Genomic DNA, 18829 nt, shown 5'->3' on the forward strand with positions numbered 1-18829 from the left:
ACCTCTGTCATCAATTCCTCCCAAAAGTGTTTTAAAACCAGACAAATCTGCAGTGCACACAAGCCCCCGCTAGTTGAATGGGGTTGTGTAGAGTTTTTATAGCCACTATAGCTTCCCCTCACCTCCTTGGCGAATACTGTACTTTTATTGACTGTGTTGACTTTACAAACAGAATTCATATCAACTTAAAGTACGTCTACTACAGTGTTTCTTATTAGTGAACATAATATTGGTGACCGGTGCCCTTTTTTGGGTACTTAAAGGGGAAAGCCAAACTGCGGCAGGGTTCATTCCCAGTCCACATATATATTAAATTCAACTCCTGTAATGTTGCCGTTGTCATATACCATTGTTATGCAGTTATTGTTTTTCTGTTCATTTTTCTCTGTTCTCTCTTTTGTCTTGCGTGCCTTTTCTAATACCTTGTATCTGATTTCCAATAAATATCCATCTCAATAAAAATGATATCATAGCGATATGATATGATGACTCTCCTGTCAGATAGTCTATAACATAAATACCAGTTACATGAAATTTCTTGTTTCATTTGGCAAGCGCACAGCCATGGTGGGAAACTGTCCATACAACGTATAACAAGTGTTGTTTTCAAATTCAACACGTAACGATTACTGCGAGGTAAAGTCAGCTACATGATTCGTGCATAATGTTCATCGGCTTTGCACAGCCGCAGTGAGGGAAGTAAATGCAGTGGGTGCAATCAATATGTAACCAATGTATTAACTTTGTTTTGCTCCACGGAGATTGTGCCCTTCTGCTCCTTGTGTCTCCTAATCAATACCACCACTTTCAGGTGCGGTACTGTGAATACAGTATCTTAAATGACTGAAGTATAAAAAGTATTGATATTTGAATGTGAAAGTCGATGTTAGTGGTATCTGAGGCATCAGCATTTCAGACAGTGTCGATCCCCATTGTATGTTAGCAGGCGTAATGGCTGTCGCATCACAGCACACTTGGTGCTCTTTTTGTTGTATCAATGGTTATTTTCACTTGAAAACCCTACCACATGTTGGGTAAAGCCTACGTACAGTCGTCAGGCTCTTCTGTGTTAAGGATTACGTGGTGAAAAGACTTGCATACTTGCGGTTCAGCACCCCTGGATGCTCATATTTGCAGATTTGTCATCCCCCCCTATATTTTTCTATTTTTGTTTAATAATAATAATAATAATAATAATAATAATAATAATAATAATAATAATAATAATAATAATAATAATAATAATAATACAGATTTATGTAGCACTTTTTGGACACTCAAAGACATTTCATAGTGTTTGTTGTATATATATTATTTATGTATGTATATTTATTTTCATAGTTTTCAGACATTTAGTGACGCTAAAGCTTCTTTTTATACAGACACTGAGGCAGTGGGTAATTTTTTTAACATAAGATGTATAAATATTATATTTAGGGAAATTCCACAAATTACATGCTCCAGGGTGACATCTGTCGGACAAATCACCATAAATCAACTATAATATTTTTCTCTCTCTCTAATTTTGACTCCTATAATAGCTGGAAATGGTTAGACCTTTGCATACTACATTTCAACCTTTGCCGATTTCTCCCACTATGGAGGAACTGGATGAAATTAATTGTCAGAAACCTATTCAAACACTTTATTTTTCATCATTCTGATTGCTGTAGTAATTGGCAATGATAGAACACTAATTATTACAGCGCAAAATATCATCATAGCTGTCATTATGGAGAAACTAGGAGCAAATAAAATAAATGTCAAAAATATTCAGTAATGTGATAAAAACATTCACCAAAAATCTGTGAAAACACTTTCTCTCATTCTGAATGATGTAGCAGTTGGCAATGATAAGCCACAATTTACTAAAGCACAAAATGTGATATTTTCAACTTGCATTATGAAGACACTGGGTGCAATCCATTGTCAATGGCAATGTCAAATGGCAACGGCAAGTGTAGTTAGTTAGTTATTTACTGATTTATTCGAAACAAATTGACTGATTGATTGCAAATGCCAGCTAGTTTCATTGTCCTGATAAAAAAAAAGAGTATTTGAGTAAGTTAGTCTATAAAATGTTTGGAAAACATCCCAAAGGTATTGTATTGTAAAGTATTATACTTTTATTTTATGTAATACATGTTTTGAAAGCAGCTACATTGTTGCTAATAATAAAGTTCTGTTCGTTTATTAAGAAATACATGTTTTAAAATGAAACTAGTTTTTTTCGTTTCCTACCTTGGGACATGGCAAATATTTCTAAACAATGGCAAAATGCTTGAGAATACTTTTGGTGATACTCAGTAAACATTAATATTTTGTAGATAATCACATTATTTAAAGTTGCTCTATGTAACAATTTGCCTAAAAATATATTTGATAATTTACGACTGAAACATCTTCTAATTAGTAGATTAGCAACACGGGGCGGCATGGCTCAGTGGTAGAGTAGTCATTTCCCAACCCATAGGTTGTGGGTTTGATCCCATGCCATTGTGACCATGTCAAAGTATCCTTGTGCAAGATACTGAACTCCCAGTTGTTCCTGATGCTGCAACATAGGGCCTTGTAAGGTGGAAAAGCGCCATATAAATGAAGTACCATTTACCTTAGCTGTTCACAATGGATACTCCTGGAAGCCTCTGGCCAATAGTTTTCAGACTGGATTCAGGTTTGAATTTCCTTCCCTGTGTTTGCGAATGTGACTTAATGTGCAGTAACGTGAAAAATCTACTTCTTGGAGCTTTTAGCCGTGTTAAAATGCTAATTCCTCACCAATAACATCACCGAAGTGATGTTTTCCTCCATTCGCCCCTCTATGAGAAATTCTAGGTTATTCTGCTCTCCAAGCACCAGCCCCTCCCAACCTGAGAAAACGAGCGGGTGTTCACTGTATGACATCATTAGGTGCGGACACCCCCCCACACCGCCTCTGCGGATTAAATGCACGCCCACTTTCTCTCAGCCCTCCATGCTCGCAGGATGGTGATAAAAGTAGCCTTTATCAGTAAACATTATGTCCAAGTGAATTTAAATCAAATAATTATCCTTCACATTTGCAATGCCAAAGTACAATGACAATTGGTTGTCTTAAAATCCCAGAAAGGGTTCTGGCTGACGATTGTGTAAACTAAAAGTAAAACTTTTTTCGCTCTTGAACCTACCTGAACGAATGGTGTAGTGGTTGGCGCGCTTGCCCTGTAAGCAGCAGGTCCCCGGTTTGCGACCCACTGAGGGGTTTTTTTTCCCCCTTCTTCTTTCCTCTCCTTTTCCCTCTCCTCCCCTCTTCGTCCACTACGATTTCTTGCGACAAGGATTTGTTTCAAATGTTTATTGAATAATTGATGGCTTGCGTGGCCATTCGGAGGAGTGCTTCAACGCAGCGCTCCAGCAACAGCTGGCTTGGACGAGAGGGGGCGCGGCAACCACAGGGGGAGAGGCGGGGTTTTGCTGGCATTTTACTTCCATGTTATAATAACCAGCAAAACACCTATTATTTCATTAAAAAATTACATCGTCATGGTGTCAAAGGTAAGATTTAATCATTATAGTTCTATAGTTAACTGTGGAAGGGCTTAAAATACTGTGATGTCGGAAGTGTGTAGTTTCATTTTTGGGCCACCGGTGGCAGTAGCAATTCGAAATTCAATTTTCTGTGTTCCACACCTTTAAATAGACATGCATCCATCTTGTGATCGGATTGGTTATCAATGATCAGTTTATTTAAACTCGCTAGTTGGTGATCGGTTTTCAGCCCCCAAAACACTTTTCAAGGACATGCTAGCTGGCCACCACAAAACAAAGGCCTGCTCGGCCAGCTCAAAGGTAGCCTGCTGTTAATTGTTGATGCAAATAAATTGTACTCAACTGAAATATGACAGCTGAATGAATGATGGATGCAAATACAAATTAGCCTTTGTTTGTAGGAGAAAATATATTTCATGAAAGGTGGGTCACTGCAGAAAAGGAAGTGGGGTTGAGGGGCTGACGAATGATGGCAGAGCTATCTGATAGAGGCATTAGAGAGATGCAGAGGGAGTCTATAAAAGCAAGCTACTCTTTAATGTCTCTCACAAGTGTGATAAAAGCAGAGTGCTGTAGCACAGAACAGTCGCCGCATCGTTTGCATGATCGCAACACACATGCAAAATATTTTTAAATGGTCAATACTGTGATGGGGCAAGACCTCTACCCTGAAAATATTGACCGATAAAAGGGGAGCAATGCAAAAGTACGGTCTTAAAATGAGACGGGTAAAGAGCAAGACATCTTATCAGTATTCCGAGAGGATGGCCTCTTATAAATATTGGAAGAAGGACACTGGTGGGGAGAGGGAAGAGCCAAATGGTACATTTGAGAAATGGCACACCTGAGCACCACCAGAGAATATCATCTCCTGCTGTCAGATCTCATCCCATTTGATCAAAATAATTGCCACCCTCATCGTTATCATCAAGTCTGTCATCTGCAGTAGCGCCGTTGCCATTCTCCATCTCATCAGCGCTTCTTTGGCTTCCGTAAAGGAGGTGGCTGAGGATTTCAGGATCAGATAAAATACACAGCATCTCGAGTAAGAAAAATCACTCACAGCCATCACCATATTCATTGCTTTAGTGCGACCGACATGGAGAGTCTCAGCCACAAAAATAGCTTAATTTAGCTTGTGCAGGCTCCTTAAAGATGAGGCGGTCCTGCTGAGCGCTGATTTTGCCTTCAGTCTTAAAAAGACAAACTTTTTGAGGATACAAATTTTGAAATGCTATGATCGCTTATGGGGATTGGGTTTGTAATGCAACAGTCAAACTGGAATATTTAGAACACAGCGGCAACTCAGAGATTGCAGATTTTTGAAAAATAAAAATAAATCCCAGAGGCAAAAACATAAGAAATCCATGAACTGTAGCCATCATAAAAGCGAAATTCAAGTGCAAAATAAGTTAGCCATTGTTAATCGGCGCCAATATTGGGCATTTTGACGAATACGGTATTAGCCTTTTTAAAAAATCTGACGGCCAATAAAAAGTAAATCTAAAACGAACCCTAATGTCAGGGTACTTTTTATTTGAATTTTCAGTTAACTTAATAAGAGATGCTGCTGACACCATTTGTTTTTGTTCAACATTAAAACAAAGAAATGTGAAAGTTTAAGATTTCAGGTATTTTAAAATTTTGGAAAAAACCTTTACTGTAGAAAACTATAGAAAGTTATGGTATTTACAGTACTTGTTTAAGTTTTCATTTAACTTTTTGAGACAAACTAATAACCTTGGGAGCTCCCTGAACATTTTGTTAGAAATTTAAAAGGATGTTTATTCTTTAAGATAAAAAAAAACTTCTACGTTTTGAAAAAAAAAAGTTCAATAAACATGCTTTAAGACATGACAACAAAGTCAAGATTGGCATTTGTATTTTTAAAAAATTGACGGCAATATCGTCCCACCCCCCTTTTTTTTTTTTTTACTAAAAATGAATGTCGACTCCAAATATCGGTCTGACGAGTGCCAGTCTGCTGACTTTTCTCACATCTCACATTCTCACATTGACATTTTCTAATTTTCTTCATTTTTGGCTGAGGCCAGTTATTATTTATTTTAATAAAATCTAAAAAGCCAAAGAAAAAGCAAAACCCGCTCAGATTCACTATATTGACAGTTGCTGAACAAAGGTCATCTGAGGGCACCGCAGTCTTTGAGACTCCAGTGTCGTTATGCATTAAGCTGATCCCAGAAGCATATGTTTCTAGACATTTCTAATTGCTTCCCTAATCGTACAACTTCAGGGACTGTAGAGGTTCCACTGCATAGTGCACAGCCATGGTTCAAAATTACACGCCCACTCATTGTAAACAATGTACCTCAAGTGAAAACAGTATTCAATTTCCGCCACTGTTTTTCCCTTCCATGTAAAATTATCACCAAATAGCTTGTATCACCTGAGCAACCCAAGCTCCTTCAATCTAATAATACTGCAGACAATATAATTAGCCACTCGTCAAACCCACATTTAACAAGACACACATATAAATATGCACGCACCGAGGTTCATAGTGTTATAGACTGTCTGCTAATAAAGACGGAAACATATTTACCTCTTCAATCAAAATCAAACCCCATTGTGGACAAATTCAAGCCATAAAAGTGTGTGAAATTTCCATCATAGACAAGTGGAAGAAGGCGGAGCCTACCTTGGCCATTTGCGCCTGCACCCCAGTGGCTTTGAGAGACGACACGGCTTTCTGTGCTGCAGCTGGGCTGTCAAAATCAACAAAGCCATAGCCTGAAGAGAGAAAAAAGAAGAAATGCAAAGGAGGGAGAAAATAAATAAAGACGGGCATTAGCAAATAGAAAAAAACATGGCTAACAAGGAGAATGACAGACGCTTGGTAATTGTAGCAGTAATAGGTTAGTAACATGACTACAGAGGCTGCCAGTTCTTATATCTGGTGAGCACTACATTGTTTGATAATTAGCGGCGCTGACGTTCAGGGGGATGCTATGCATCTTAATTAGAGGCATGGATGAGTGGTTTTCTAATAACAAACTGCGGAACCCAGCTCACCTCAACCTCCACACAAAACACACACATCAGTCTCTCGCTCACACACACACACACACACACACACACACACACACAGCTGTGAAGTACATGAGAAATACTGTAGAATGCAAATATGATATTTTTTGTTGTGTTTAAAGCGTCATTCTAAATACTAATTGAATCAATAAGAGCTTCAAGATCAATGAGATGGTGTACTGGCTATAATTGAAGATCAATAAAGTCTCTGCAATTGCTTTATTTAAGCCGTCAAGTGAAGTGCTGGCCACAGACTAAAATGGATAGCCACTGTTTATTTCAAGACCTGATCACGCAAATATTTGAAAAATACATTCCCTCCAAAAGCAAATTCCTTTTTTTGTTTTGTGAGTGTGCGCATGTAAGTTTATGCTCTTTAATTCACCTAAAACCTGTTAAAAATCCCAAACCCTTCACCTTAACCGGATACTTCAGAGTCCCGCCAGAGTCGTGAAGTTGTCAGGAGACCAGATGTTAGAATAAATGTACATAAGTTATCCCATATTTACTCTTATAGTATTGCAAAGCATTTATTTAGCGGTATAACCTTGTTTGAATTATGTAAATTGAAGAGAGCAGAGCCCCATGAGAAAAGAGCATGACTCATGCTCTTGCAGCAGCAAAACAGGAACTGTGCGCTTATCACAAGATAGCGGCTGAAACACTTTGCGGATGAACTGCTAAACTTTGACTGTTGAAACCTTCAGCGCTGAAGAAAGACACGTCTATATTATTATCTGCACAATGACTCGTATCCGTGATGGTGGCTGCTGTGTGTTCCCCCAACCTTTAGACTCTGTAACCAGGGACTGCCCTAAAATAAATAAAAACAGAGTGCTCGATAGAATGTACTTCAGAGCGGTAGGAGATTCTAACTGTGCACATCTCTGTCCATTCTCCTTGCGAGCAAAAAAATAATCTAAGTCTCTTGTCTTTCTTCCTTGTCTGTTGTTTATTAAATGTTCTACATTGACTGAACATGACACCAGAGGTAGTAGTAGGTAGGTAATAGGTGCAATGTTTTTGTTTTAAACAATGTTCTACTAATATTGTTAGCTTCTGTATATTGTTGCGTGGGATTTAATAACGTGCGAGTCACCTTAACATTTTGCCATTGAGTTAAAGTTAACAATACCCAAAGTTGTATTAAAGCTGACCATTTTTATGATACAGTATATCATGAAAAATTGTTTTAATATCCAAACAGATTTGTGGTTGATCGGCCTCTCAAAATAGATTTTTGCTTCCAGTGTAATGTTGTATGCAATAATGGATTTAAATGCTTCTGACCATGTGTTTGTGGCACTATTTATCTTTAGCAAGTAGGTTATATAAGCCGAAGAAGTTAATTATGCAACTGGTAACTGTTCAGTGAAACAATCAAACCTTATTTGTATAGCAAAATGCAGCTAAAACAGTGCAAGCTTTACATGAAAAAAAAAATCAATGCCTCCTACCACTGGTACCCAAGTTGTTGTTTTATTTTTTATTTGTTTCAGGATCTAACTATGCTCCCCTTTTCCCAATTCAATTTTGTTGCTCTCTACTTGTGCATTTGCAATGACAATAAAGATAAAGATCCAAGAACTGATGATATAGACACATACACGCACACGCACACACATACACATCAAACATCCTCCCATAATGACTCGGTCAATTAAGCATTATAAAAATAACCATATAAGGATAATCAGAACATTTCAGTTAACATTCACTCAACATAACTCCTCCCCCTCGCACCATATGTACAGTATGATTGCCCTTATACTCAATGCTTTTGTGCAATGCTTTCCTTCCACACATTATTTTCTTTATTGTTTTGGATGGGTGTGAATGCGAATATGCAAATGTGAAAACATCATTTGTGGCTGAAATTGGGTCATTAGCCATCGGATAGGCTAGCCCAGGGGTCTGCAACCTGTGGCTTAATTGCCTAGGTTTATAATTTGAAGATTATGCCCTCTTGTGATATTAAAATAAATAACATGGTATTCGTTTTTGCTAAAAATATTGCAAGATTTCTAAAGGGTTTTGTAGCTATTTGAGTATTCACAATTCACCGTGTTCTATCTATCAGCAGTCGCGTCATCAATAAAAACCCAGGACACCCGTTTAATTAGCTGCCAGATACACCCATGTCATAACACTGCCACCACTATGTTAGTCATGATGTGGTATGCTTTGGATCAGTAGCTGTTCCTTGCTTTTAAAAGCTTTTGAGTTTACATGCTGTTTACAGGATTCCTTTTAGATATTTTCTGGCAAACAAACTCTAAACTCATTTGTACAAATCCATATAAATAACAAGACAAAGTGCAATTTCTGCAGAAATTGCGTGGGAATGCTGCAAAGTTGAATGCTATTAGCTGAATACTAATATTTGAATGTATGTGCTTGTGAAGTAAATTGAAAGATACATTACGTGAAAATTACACATTTTTAATTGTAGTTAAATGATAAATGAATAAAAAGAAAACTTGAACGAAATGGTAGTGAAGAATGTCTTGATGAATGAATGTGAATGTGTCATTGAAGATTAAATACATTAATATGTGTGTTAAACAAAAGATAATGAAAGACAAATTGGGTAAAAATCACAAATGATCAATTAAGACAACTTCCATATAGAAGTGGGTGTGGAAAGTGTGACTTGGAAAAAGTTCAATGTCTGTCCATTGAAACGGAATGGGAAAAAGTTGATATTTAACGTTAAATTGTGCGAATACTGTAAGTAATGTGGACTCAGACGATATGTACCAGGAGAGGCGTGAATTTTTGAAGCAACTTGAAATTTGAACGGTGTAAATTGGAAGTATTATCTGGAAGTTATTGCATGGGGAAAAAAAGTAAGCGAAATAATAAGTACCTGAAATAATAAAGGTTAGAAACAACATACGTGGTAATGCAGCATTCCCACAATAAATAAATACAAAGTACATTCTCACAAAGAAAACTTGTTTAAGTGTGATGGCTGAGTATTTTTATACAAGCATTGATATTTAATAAAATGGGAGTGGGACTCAACTGCCCACACCTTGTCAGACTGTAAACAAGATGTTCACTACTAAAAGAACTACACACATGCCAGTGCATGGTGAGAAAAGCGAGACGTGTCCGCATACATGCGTGACCGTGTGATCATTTGTAGCACCGGGGTAACCGCAGCGGCAAGCCCCGCACCCCACCTCACACCCATTATCCTTTTGTAATTACACTTTCTTTCTGAAACCGCGGATCAGAGGGCACCATTGACTGCTTTTAATCCGCCACCAAATTTTAATTAACACGGACGTGACCCCCCCTCGTCTCCGATACATCCCGGAGAACGTCGGGATCGCAATAACTCATAAATCACAGCCGTGGCTTTCATTCCCTCAGCTTTCCTCTGTGTGATGAATTTCCAGATGGGCTGCGGCTGTTAATGTCAAGGAAAATATGAGTGAGAGAGGGAAAGAGAAGAAATACAGAGTGAGAAAGAAGGAGGCTTGGGGGATGAGGTGTGGATGGACAGAATTGCTATATTTGCGAGAAATATAAATGTGAGTTTATGTGTGTGTGTAAGAAAAATAGAGTTAGGAGAGAGGAAAAATGGCAGCAGCTCTGGTATGCTGTCAACCTTTGAGAGATTTGTTACTGTGGAGAGGATTATGGAGGCTGTGAAATGGGGTTGTGTTAATATGCTGTGTGTTGAGCGGCGTGATGTGGGCCAGCCAGATTCACAGTCTCTGAAAAATCAAAAGCCCAAATGACTGAAAACTGAAAATGATTTAGTGATGCTCTGGAGAACGCGATGTCAAGTTACTGCATGTACGAGTGGAAGCTTGAATGCGGCACTTTATAAATCACATACTCCTAATAAATTATCATTTAATTAATTGAGTTTTTATAAAATGAATATTTGTCGTCACAATAGAACCTCTAAAATCATCCAAATTGGAATATAAAATGTAGGGGAAAATCCAGCTCTAAAATTACAAATTGCACGAGCAGATGTCGGTAACACACTTTCAAACTGTCAAAACAAATCAAGAAGGAAACAGTTCATTACATATACTAATTGGCAAAACTCACTGACATTGTCATATGTTATCTGAGTTATGTCTCAATCTGAATCACATACCACTTATGGAAAACATATGTGCCAATTTGAAGCGCCTGCAATAGTCTTCTAATCTGACTTTTGAGATGGATACCTTCGGTTAAAATAAAAAATGATCCCGTTCAAACCCAAATGGTTTCAAAACCTATACATAAATAAATAAATGAATAACGGGTTATGGGGCGTTTGCGCCATTGTGGGATAGGACGTAGCCTTTTATCTGGCAATTGTAGCGGCATCCCTAATTTCCAATGTGCCTCGATCAAATTGACCAAAATCAAATTGTTTGCAAGCCTGAAATCTAGTAAATTTATTGTCACCAAATTTCAAGATACGCCAGAGGCGTGACAGCTGGAACACCCAGCGAGGCGTAACCAAATACACAAACACGGCAAACTAGACTTGCCATGGCACGGAAATAACTCATTCAAACCCAAAACTGTGTAATTATGTTTTTTAATACTTTGTCCTTCACTCCCAAAAACCTTATTATATAAGTGTTTTTGTTTTTTTTAATGAAAGAACGTACAGAAGGCTTTGATGCAGCTTCTAACATGAAGAGGTGGCTTGAAGCAATGGTAGTTATTACAAAAAACTCCCAACAGGTGGCAGCAGAGTATAAGAGATCAGCCAGGGCATGTTGCAACAAGCTCTGTTTGCCAGTGCTTTCAACAGGAGTGTAAACATTGATAAAACTTAGCTATATTCTAATGCTAATTGCTAGTGTTGTTCCAATACCGTTTTTTGGCCCTCGATACCGATTCCGATACCCAGCTTTGCCGTATCGGCCGATGCCAATAACATACCGATACCTAAGTTGTTGTTTTTTCTCAACATGAAAAAGCTGTCCTGCCATTGGTTCAGAGCATTCAAGGGCCAATAGGATATCTTAGCTCGGTATGCAGTGAACATGCCACACATCAGTGAATGTTGTGCATGAGCAAGACACAAGATGCTGCATCCAAAGTCCTATATTAGCGTCAGAATTAATGGTATCGGCATGTTATTTGTTAGTACTCACCGATACCTCTGTTTTAATGCAGTATCGGGGCCTCTGCCGATACCAGTATCAGTATCGGAACAACACTAATATTTGCTGCAAAATGGAAACATACAAATATACTTTTTTTTCTCCTGATGAAAGAAGAGGCTCTAATCTTTCTTCTGGTAGGATCCATGTTTTTATAGCGATAGAACACAATATTCTGTGACCCTTGCAAAATCAGTTAAAATCCAGTAAAACAGCCAGGAGCGAAGGGGGTTGCTTCAGTGAAAATGGCTGGGAGTGAATGAGTTTAGATGCGCCCATCTTTACACCGAGCTCAGTCTACTGGTACTTTTTCTCACCAAATTTTCAGTACAACACGACCCCAAACAGACTAGACGAGACTTAGACCAAAATTAGCACCAGTCTATCAAAATAGGGCCCACAGTATTACAGTGTTAATTTACTTAACCATTCACAAAATTGTATTTTTAAGTACAAATATTTAAATAATCATGTTTATTGGTTGAATTAACAGATGGGAAACTGCAGTCAAAATATCCAACCGACAGTCTTATAATTAATACTATCCATCCATCCATTTTCTTAACCGCTTGTCCTCACAAGGGTCGCGGGGGGCACTGGAGCCTATCCCAGCTGGCTTCGGGCAGTAGGCGGGGTACACCCTGAACTGGTTGCCAGCCAATCGCAGGGCACACAGAGACAATTTGGAGTGTTCAATTAACCTGCTATGCATGTCTTTGGAATGTGGGAGGAAACCGGAGTACCCGGGAAGAATAATAATAATAATAATAATTATTATTATTATTATTATTAATCAAGTACAAATTAATAGAGTTGCTAAATGAAAATTTGTGTTTGAGGGGCTTTCTATGTCTGCTGACCACAAATACTTTGACCCAGACTTATGATTATAAAAAACACAGTTATAAACGAATATCACATGTGAAACATGCAAATAGATTCTGAATTCCAATGTTTTCAAATTTATTACAGCGGAACCAGACAGAGAGTAGCAAGCCGCCTCTGGCCTATGAGTATTTTAAACTGGAAACCTCAAATTACCCATTTAATATTCACCCCAACCACCAAGAGTGCACTGATCAAACTTTCAGGAGTGTTTTAGAGAACGCTGACCTAAATTTAAGCAAACCTGAATGGAGGAAGGCGGCTGTGAGGAAGCGTGTGTGTGTGTGTGTTGGTGTGTGTGTGTGTGTGTGTTTGGCAATGAAAGGCAATCAAAGACGAGGTTTTCTTGGGGTCAGCTGAATCAACTGCGAAAGACTGAAATGACAGTAAACTGCCTCCAGGAAGAAAAGCATTTGGCTCCTCCAATGTGCACTTATTGTTACTGATATGCACGCATACAGGCTGTGAAATGTGTGATCATGACGCTTAAACTATTTACAGACTACGGTTGGAAGCGAGAACACAGCAGGTCTCTACTCTGCATTTGTGCTTTTAGCAGAGCAGTTGTGAAGGTAATAAATGAAATCACTATTTAAAAGATATTTCAATGTTTTAATTCAAATACATTTTTACCTTATTTCAGAGGATAGTAGGGCTGTGAGTCTTATGTGAATTATTCACAGTGATCAGGCAATTAGTTCTGGAATAAGCTGACCTTTTTAAATGAAATAGAAAGTTACTTTGAAAACTACAAACACAAAGATAACCATTTTAATTTTAATAGATTTGATATTTATGTTATACTCCATTTATCCAGTATTTAAATATTATACTGTAACTACTTGGTGCATTGCAATTAATCAGTGGTGTCCAAACCATGGCACGGGGGCCAATTGTGGCCCGCTGACCATTTTTTGAGTGGCCCCCCAAAAAATGATAATACATTTGATACTAATAAATTTGTTTGTATACTGTCGAGCTTTTCTGAATATGCAAAGATGCCAATTAACTATTTACAATTAAACAAATAATATTTCTCTTCATAACACTGTGGTGCGTAAAGGTAATGTTTACGCGCAGAAAAAAAATTCTTACACTTTCTGCTCTGTGTCAAAGTTCAAATTGTGAACATATCAGATGATTCATTCCCAAGTAACTGCCTAAAATGGTCATCTTACAACAAGATTCTGCTGTTCAGTGCAGGGGTTGATATTTTTCTGGTGAGTTGCAGAATCTGGACCACCCAAAATAAATTTTCTTAAAGGGGAAGTCAACCCAATTTGTTTTTGTTTTTTGACAATAGTATGTTCTATGCAGCCCCACTAATCTAAATATGGTATTCTGGTTAATATTGTGTTAGCGGAATATGAGTTAAGCAGCAAAATCCAGCCGTTTTTATCGATCTCAGGGGGCGGCCATTTTGCCACTTGCTGTCGACTGAAGATGGCATCAGTGTTGCTCTGGTCTCAGGTAACAACCAATCACAGCGCAGTTTCAGAAAACAGGTGTGCTCTGATTGGTTGTTGCCTGAGCCTTGAGCAACATTGATGTCTAACCGCTTCATAACTCATATTCCACAAATATAATATAATATAATATTGATCAGAATGTCATGTTTAGACTAGTGAGGTCGCATATAACATATTATTGTCAAGAAATATTTAAGGTTGGTAGCAGTTTTTCCAAAAAGTATATAAATAATTATATTGTTATATTTTGTAACAGTTAAACAATATGTAATTGCTTTATTGACTGATTTTGGTTTGCTTGATACATTTCAGTGAAAATATGTCCCTTGCATCCATCGATTTTTCCGTATGTGGCCCTCGGAGGTAAAAGTTTGGACATCACTGCAATATAACTTCTAAAGTCAAATATAACTGACCTCTGTTTTGGACAAAATTCTTCCCTGATGAAATAACAACATTCAGCCTCATGCATTAAATAAAAATACATTTAAAAATGTTTGAATTATTTTTTTTTAAACATTTAACATTATTGAAGGCCAGACGAATGTAAATGTAATTTAACTACTGTAATTAAGAGTATTATAGAGAATGTTAATAAATTGATTCAGCAGATATATATATATATATATATATATATATATATATATATATATATATATATATATATATATATATATATATATATATATATATATATATATATATATATATATAATGTTAATAAGGATGCAATGTTATGAGGAGGTGCACTGAAACAAATCAAAATTATGCTTTTTATAGTCACGGCGGAGAGTTGGGTGGGCGAGAAATATTTTATGTTGGTATAAAAAAATAATTAAGAAGCACCGTCTTAAGGAAAAAAATAGTGGGGGGGGGGGGGGTGACAACGATAAATGAATTCATTACTTGTTATAAACAAAATAATGGGAGGAGATGAAAATACGTCTATGACGCCTGCCTGCAGGTTGATGTCATGTTGTTTGTCCTTCATTTTACTTCAGGTGTTATAAAACAACATTAATTAACAATTTAATTCCAGTCCAGTGTGTATTCCTTGCTTAAAGTCAGCTTGAATAGGTTCCTGCTCACCATAATGAAAATAAGCTCTATAGAAACGGATGCATAATTCCACACAATAATTTCTTACTGATCATTGATTGCACCTATAAATGTACCCTAAAATATGCAGATATTAGTAATTTAAGACATGCTGTTATAAGGGGAGCCTTGCAGTCTGATTCTGCAGATGCTGTTCTAATGAAAGCAAAACATCATTTTACACCCATACAAAAACACCCTGATGTTGTAGGCACCGAATCCCCTTGAAGAATAATAAAAAGGGAGGGAAAACAGCCAGGCACAATCTGTTCTGTGGCTGTGTTCACTGCAGGTCTTCTAAAGTTACTAGCACAAGGGGAATGCAGAGGGAAATGTGCTGCTGTGAATTCAGCTTCTGTACTAACACAAGCATCAACTTTGTGCCTGTCACTTAAAAGCTGACTGACTGTATGCTTGTTTTCTGCTAAAATGAGCACGCAAAGGAAGGAATAAAGCTCCTAAAATGTATTGACACAAGCACACAGGCAAGATGACAACACACGCGCACGCACACATGGGCATTTTTCCTGAAGGAGCAAGAAGAACGTGAGCTGTCATATCATATTTCCTGGTCTGGCTCCAACACGGAGCCTGTCAAGATAAAAGGACTATCGTCAATCAGTTACTAGCGGATGCTGCTTGGCTCCCTCTGCTACTTAAAGCGGTGTCGTTCCGCTGTGGCCCTGTCGTGAATGCGTGCGGATGACACAGGGTACTTTTTGACACCACCTCATTCAGGGGTCTAGAGTGATAGAAGATGCCACCACGGGCTGCATATCGCACAAACATCCTCCTTGGAGAGCAAAGGTGCCAAATCCAGGTCCAGAAAGTAAAAATCCTGCCACGGTTTGGCTTTAGCCTCAGGTGCTAGTTAAAGCTAGCTCCCATGGTGCTCGTTTACCTGCGAGGAAGCTATCTAACTAGCTAGCACCCATGGTGCTCGTTTACCTGCTAGGGAGCTAGCTTGCTAGCACCCATGGTACTCGTTTACTTGCTAGGGAGCTAGGTAGCTAGCTAGCTAGCACTAGGGGCTAAAGCCAAACTGTGGCAGGGTTTTATTTTCGGGACCTGAATTTGCCACCTCTGTTGGAGAGCTGAGATAAGAGCGTCATTAAAATGCATGTATCGATGAATCAATCATCCATGCGTCATTCATGCAGTCACCATCAAATTATGCAAATCCTAATTACCCCAGGGGAAAAATCCCATTCTTTATCTGCTAATAGTCTGGATTGTTTGGAGTTCCTACATTCTATATTCACCACCATTTTTCTACCAATAGTTCCATTTTTCACATTCTCATATCAGCGCTAATGACCCCATTTTGCACCGCATACAATAGAATAATAACACTCTAAGTATGAATAATGAATCATGTAAAAGACGTATACAACGGTATGCAGCATGAGCAGAGCAATTGTTTACATCCTTCAGGAAGAGTCGTACAACTACACATGAGTGATTCATCATCTATGTTAATAATTTATTGGCATCTTTTAATACTCATTTGATTAATAAGGAAGATAAATAGGATAATCCACGCCCACATATGCATAACAATACTGAGTCCTTCGATTCATGGTGTCTAACTGTAGAAGTGACTTTGAGCTGCATAAAAGGCATCCTCTTGAAAGAGTGACGTGCCGTTCAATCCATCTATTAAGCATGAAATCCTTAAAGAAACGTATCAAGGCAAAGCCTTTCAACATTAAACTGAACTTTTATTTATTTTTTGCTTTATTTATTTTTATCTACTGGATAAAATGAATAAAACTAGAATATTCAACTTTTTGTTAGCTTTTTTGTTAGGAAGCTACTTTCTGGTTCATGGAGTATAAGGAGTGTTGTGCACGAACCGGTGGAGACTCAAACTGAGATGTGAATTGGCCATCAAAAATGAATGCCGAATCAGAATTTTCGGATTCTAGTCACAATAAATCATAGCATATTGTCATGTGCTCTACCGTCAATAGGAATGTTTGAATGGAATAGTGTGATTGAATTGTGTGTGAATGTGTCTGTAGACAGACTTCTGGTTGACCTAAAATGACATAACATAAGGAATTGGGACCATACCGTTTTTGAAGCAGGACAAACGTTTTCATCGTGACTCAAACAGCAAAAAACGAAAGTGAAAAAAAGAGCAGAGCGTTAGTGTGTCTGTCTATTTCTTAACAAGCCACTTCATGGTTCACAGATGATGACATAAGACAACACGAAACTCTTTTAATGTGACTCGAATGGCAAAAAGAGAACATTTCTCCAACAGGAGGGGAAGAAAACATGGGTTGATGTTTTTGGAATTATTTGTCTGTTTATTCAAAGTATAACATAAAGGGATTATACCTTTAGTGATTCCTGCGCAAGTGATTTAAAAACAGTGTGTCTAAAACAGCAAAAAAACAAAAACAAAAACACATTCTGTATTTATGAAAAGTTTTGTGTTTTGCTAATCAATGGATTCATTTAAGGAAATTTTCCTATTTTTGGTTAATCCCAGGGTCCTAAGGTAACCGGTTTTTATCAAACAATAAAAAGTATGACAATATAACTCATATATAATTTGTAGTTTTATGTTAGTGTCTATAATTTTCTCTCCATACACTTATTAAATTGCCTCCTATTTTGCTGTTCAAAGTTGGATACGCTTCGCATTAATGTGGTTCCAGCCAGACTTTTGTGAAAAGTGCACTTGATCACTGACAAATTCACAAATACATCTTAGGTTACATTAGAAATGAGCATGGCCTCTCTCTATCTTTTATTGCAATTACTCCTTAGCATCACTTTGTGAGAACATTACTTTTCAGAAGTTAACTTATTCAGAGGCCATGATTACTGACTGGAGCGACTCTGCAACGTGTTTAGCCACACTAGCTAGCTAGCCGAAGCTCGTTGCTAGCTCGCTGGTGCGGCGTACAGTAAGTAACACCTAGCTTTCCTCAGGCTCCTGCTTCGTTAATGTGTGTGCGACCAGCCCAGCATAACTTTTGGGACCGTTTCCGCAGTTCAGTTATCAAAAAAGCTTAAAACTCTGTGATTGTTAATGTTGATATTTTTGTGTATTTTATTGAGGCGCAAAATGTGATTTTTGACTCGCAAGCTATGATACGAAACCACTTAATTTGAGCTTTGTGAATCTTTCAGGGTATGATGTTTACGTGTGCGCTGCAGGGAACAATGCAATTACCATAGAAGGCTGCATTTACATAAAATAATCAAATATATGGCGGACTGTGCTTTAAATGTACATACTGTATCTGATTCACTGTACATAGAAACACTTTACAACAGTCTTTAAAAACATGGTGCAAAATATTGGAAACATTCAAGAACAGGAATGCCAGTTAGATGAGAGGAATGCATGGTGAAGGAATAGTGTTAGTATTTTCTATTATTTTATCTAACAATTATTAAAACTACTCTAGAAAAACATATCTCGTGCATTTGTTCAGAATCACCATCGGATCCATCTTGTGGATGGAGTCAATAACGATTAGCAGCAAAATAAGTCTCACAGACAGTTACTTTGTATATGACAATGAAATGGCAGTTTGAGCAATTAACTCATCAACCGTGCAACATGGATTTATGATGAAGGCATTAATCTCTGAGGCAGGAAGCCCATTGGCTGTAATGTATTACTTGTCATCTTTTCTGGCAGGTGAA

At 37.7% G+C, this 18829-nt stretch overlaps 1 protein-coding gene across 3 annotated transcripts in view; it reads right to left on the reverse strand.

Annotated features, from left to right (window-relative positions):
* The window catches only part of rbms3 (RNA binding motif, single stranded interacting protein), a 292785-nt gene that overhangs the window by 174771 nt on the left and 99185 nt on the right, over positions 1–18829 (reverse strand). For all 3 annotated transcript variants that reach the window (XM_086063177.1, XM_086063176.1, XM_086063175.1), the window contains exon 4: positions 6188–6279. In XM_086063177.1, coding sequence (XP_085919303.1) covers positions 6188–6279 — 92 coding nt within the window. The remainder of the gene's footprint in view (positions 1–6187; positions 6280–18829) is intronic.

This window comes from Leptonotus elevatus, chromosome 19 (assembly GCF_054856555.1).
Source record: "Leptonotus elevatus isolate MCC_2025b chromosome 19, RoL_Lele_1.0, whole genome shotgun sequence".
NCBI classification, from domain to species: domain Eukaryota; kingdom Metazoa; phylum Chordata; class Actinopteri; order Syngnathiformes; family Syngnathidae; genus Leptonotus; species Leptonotus elevatus.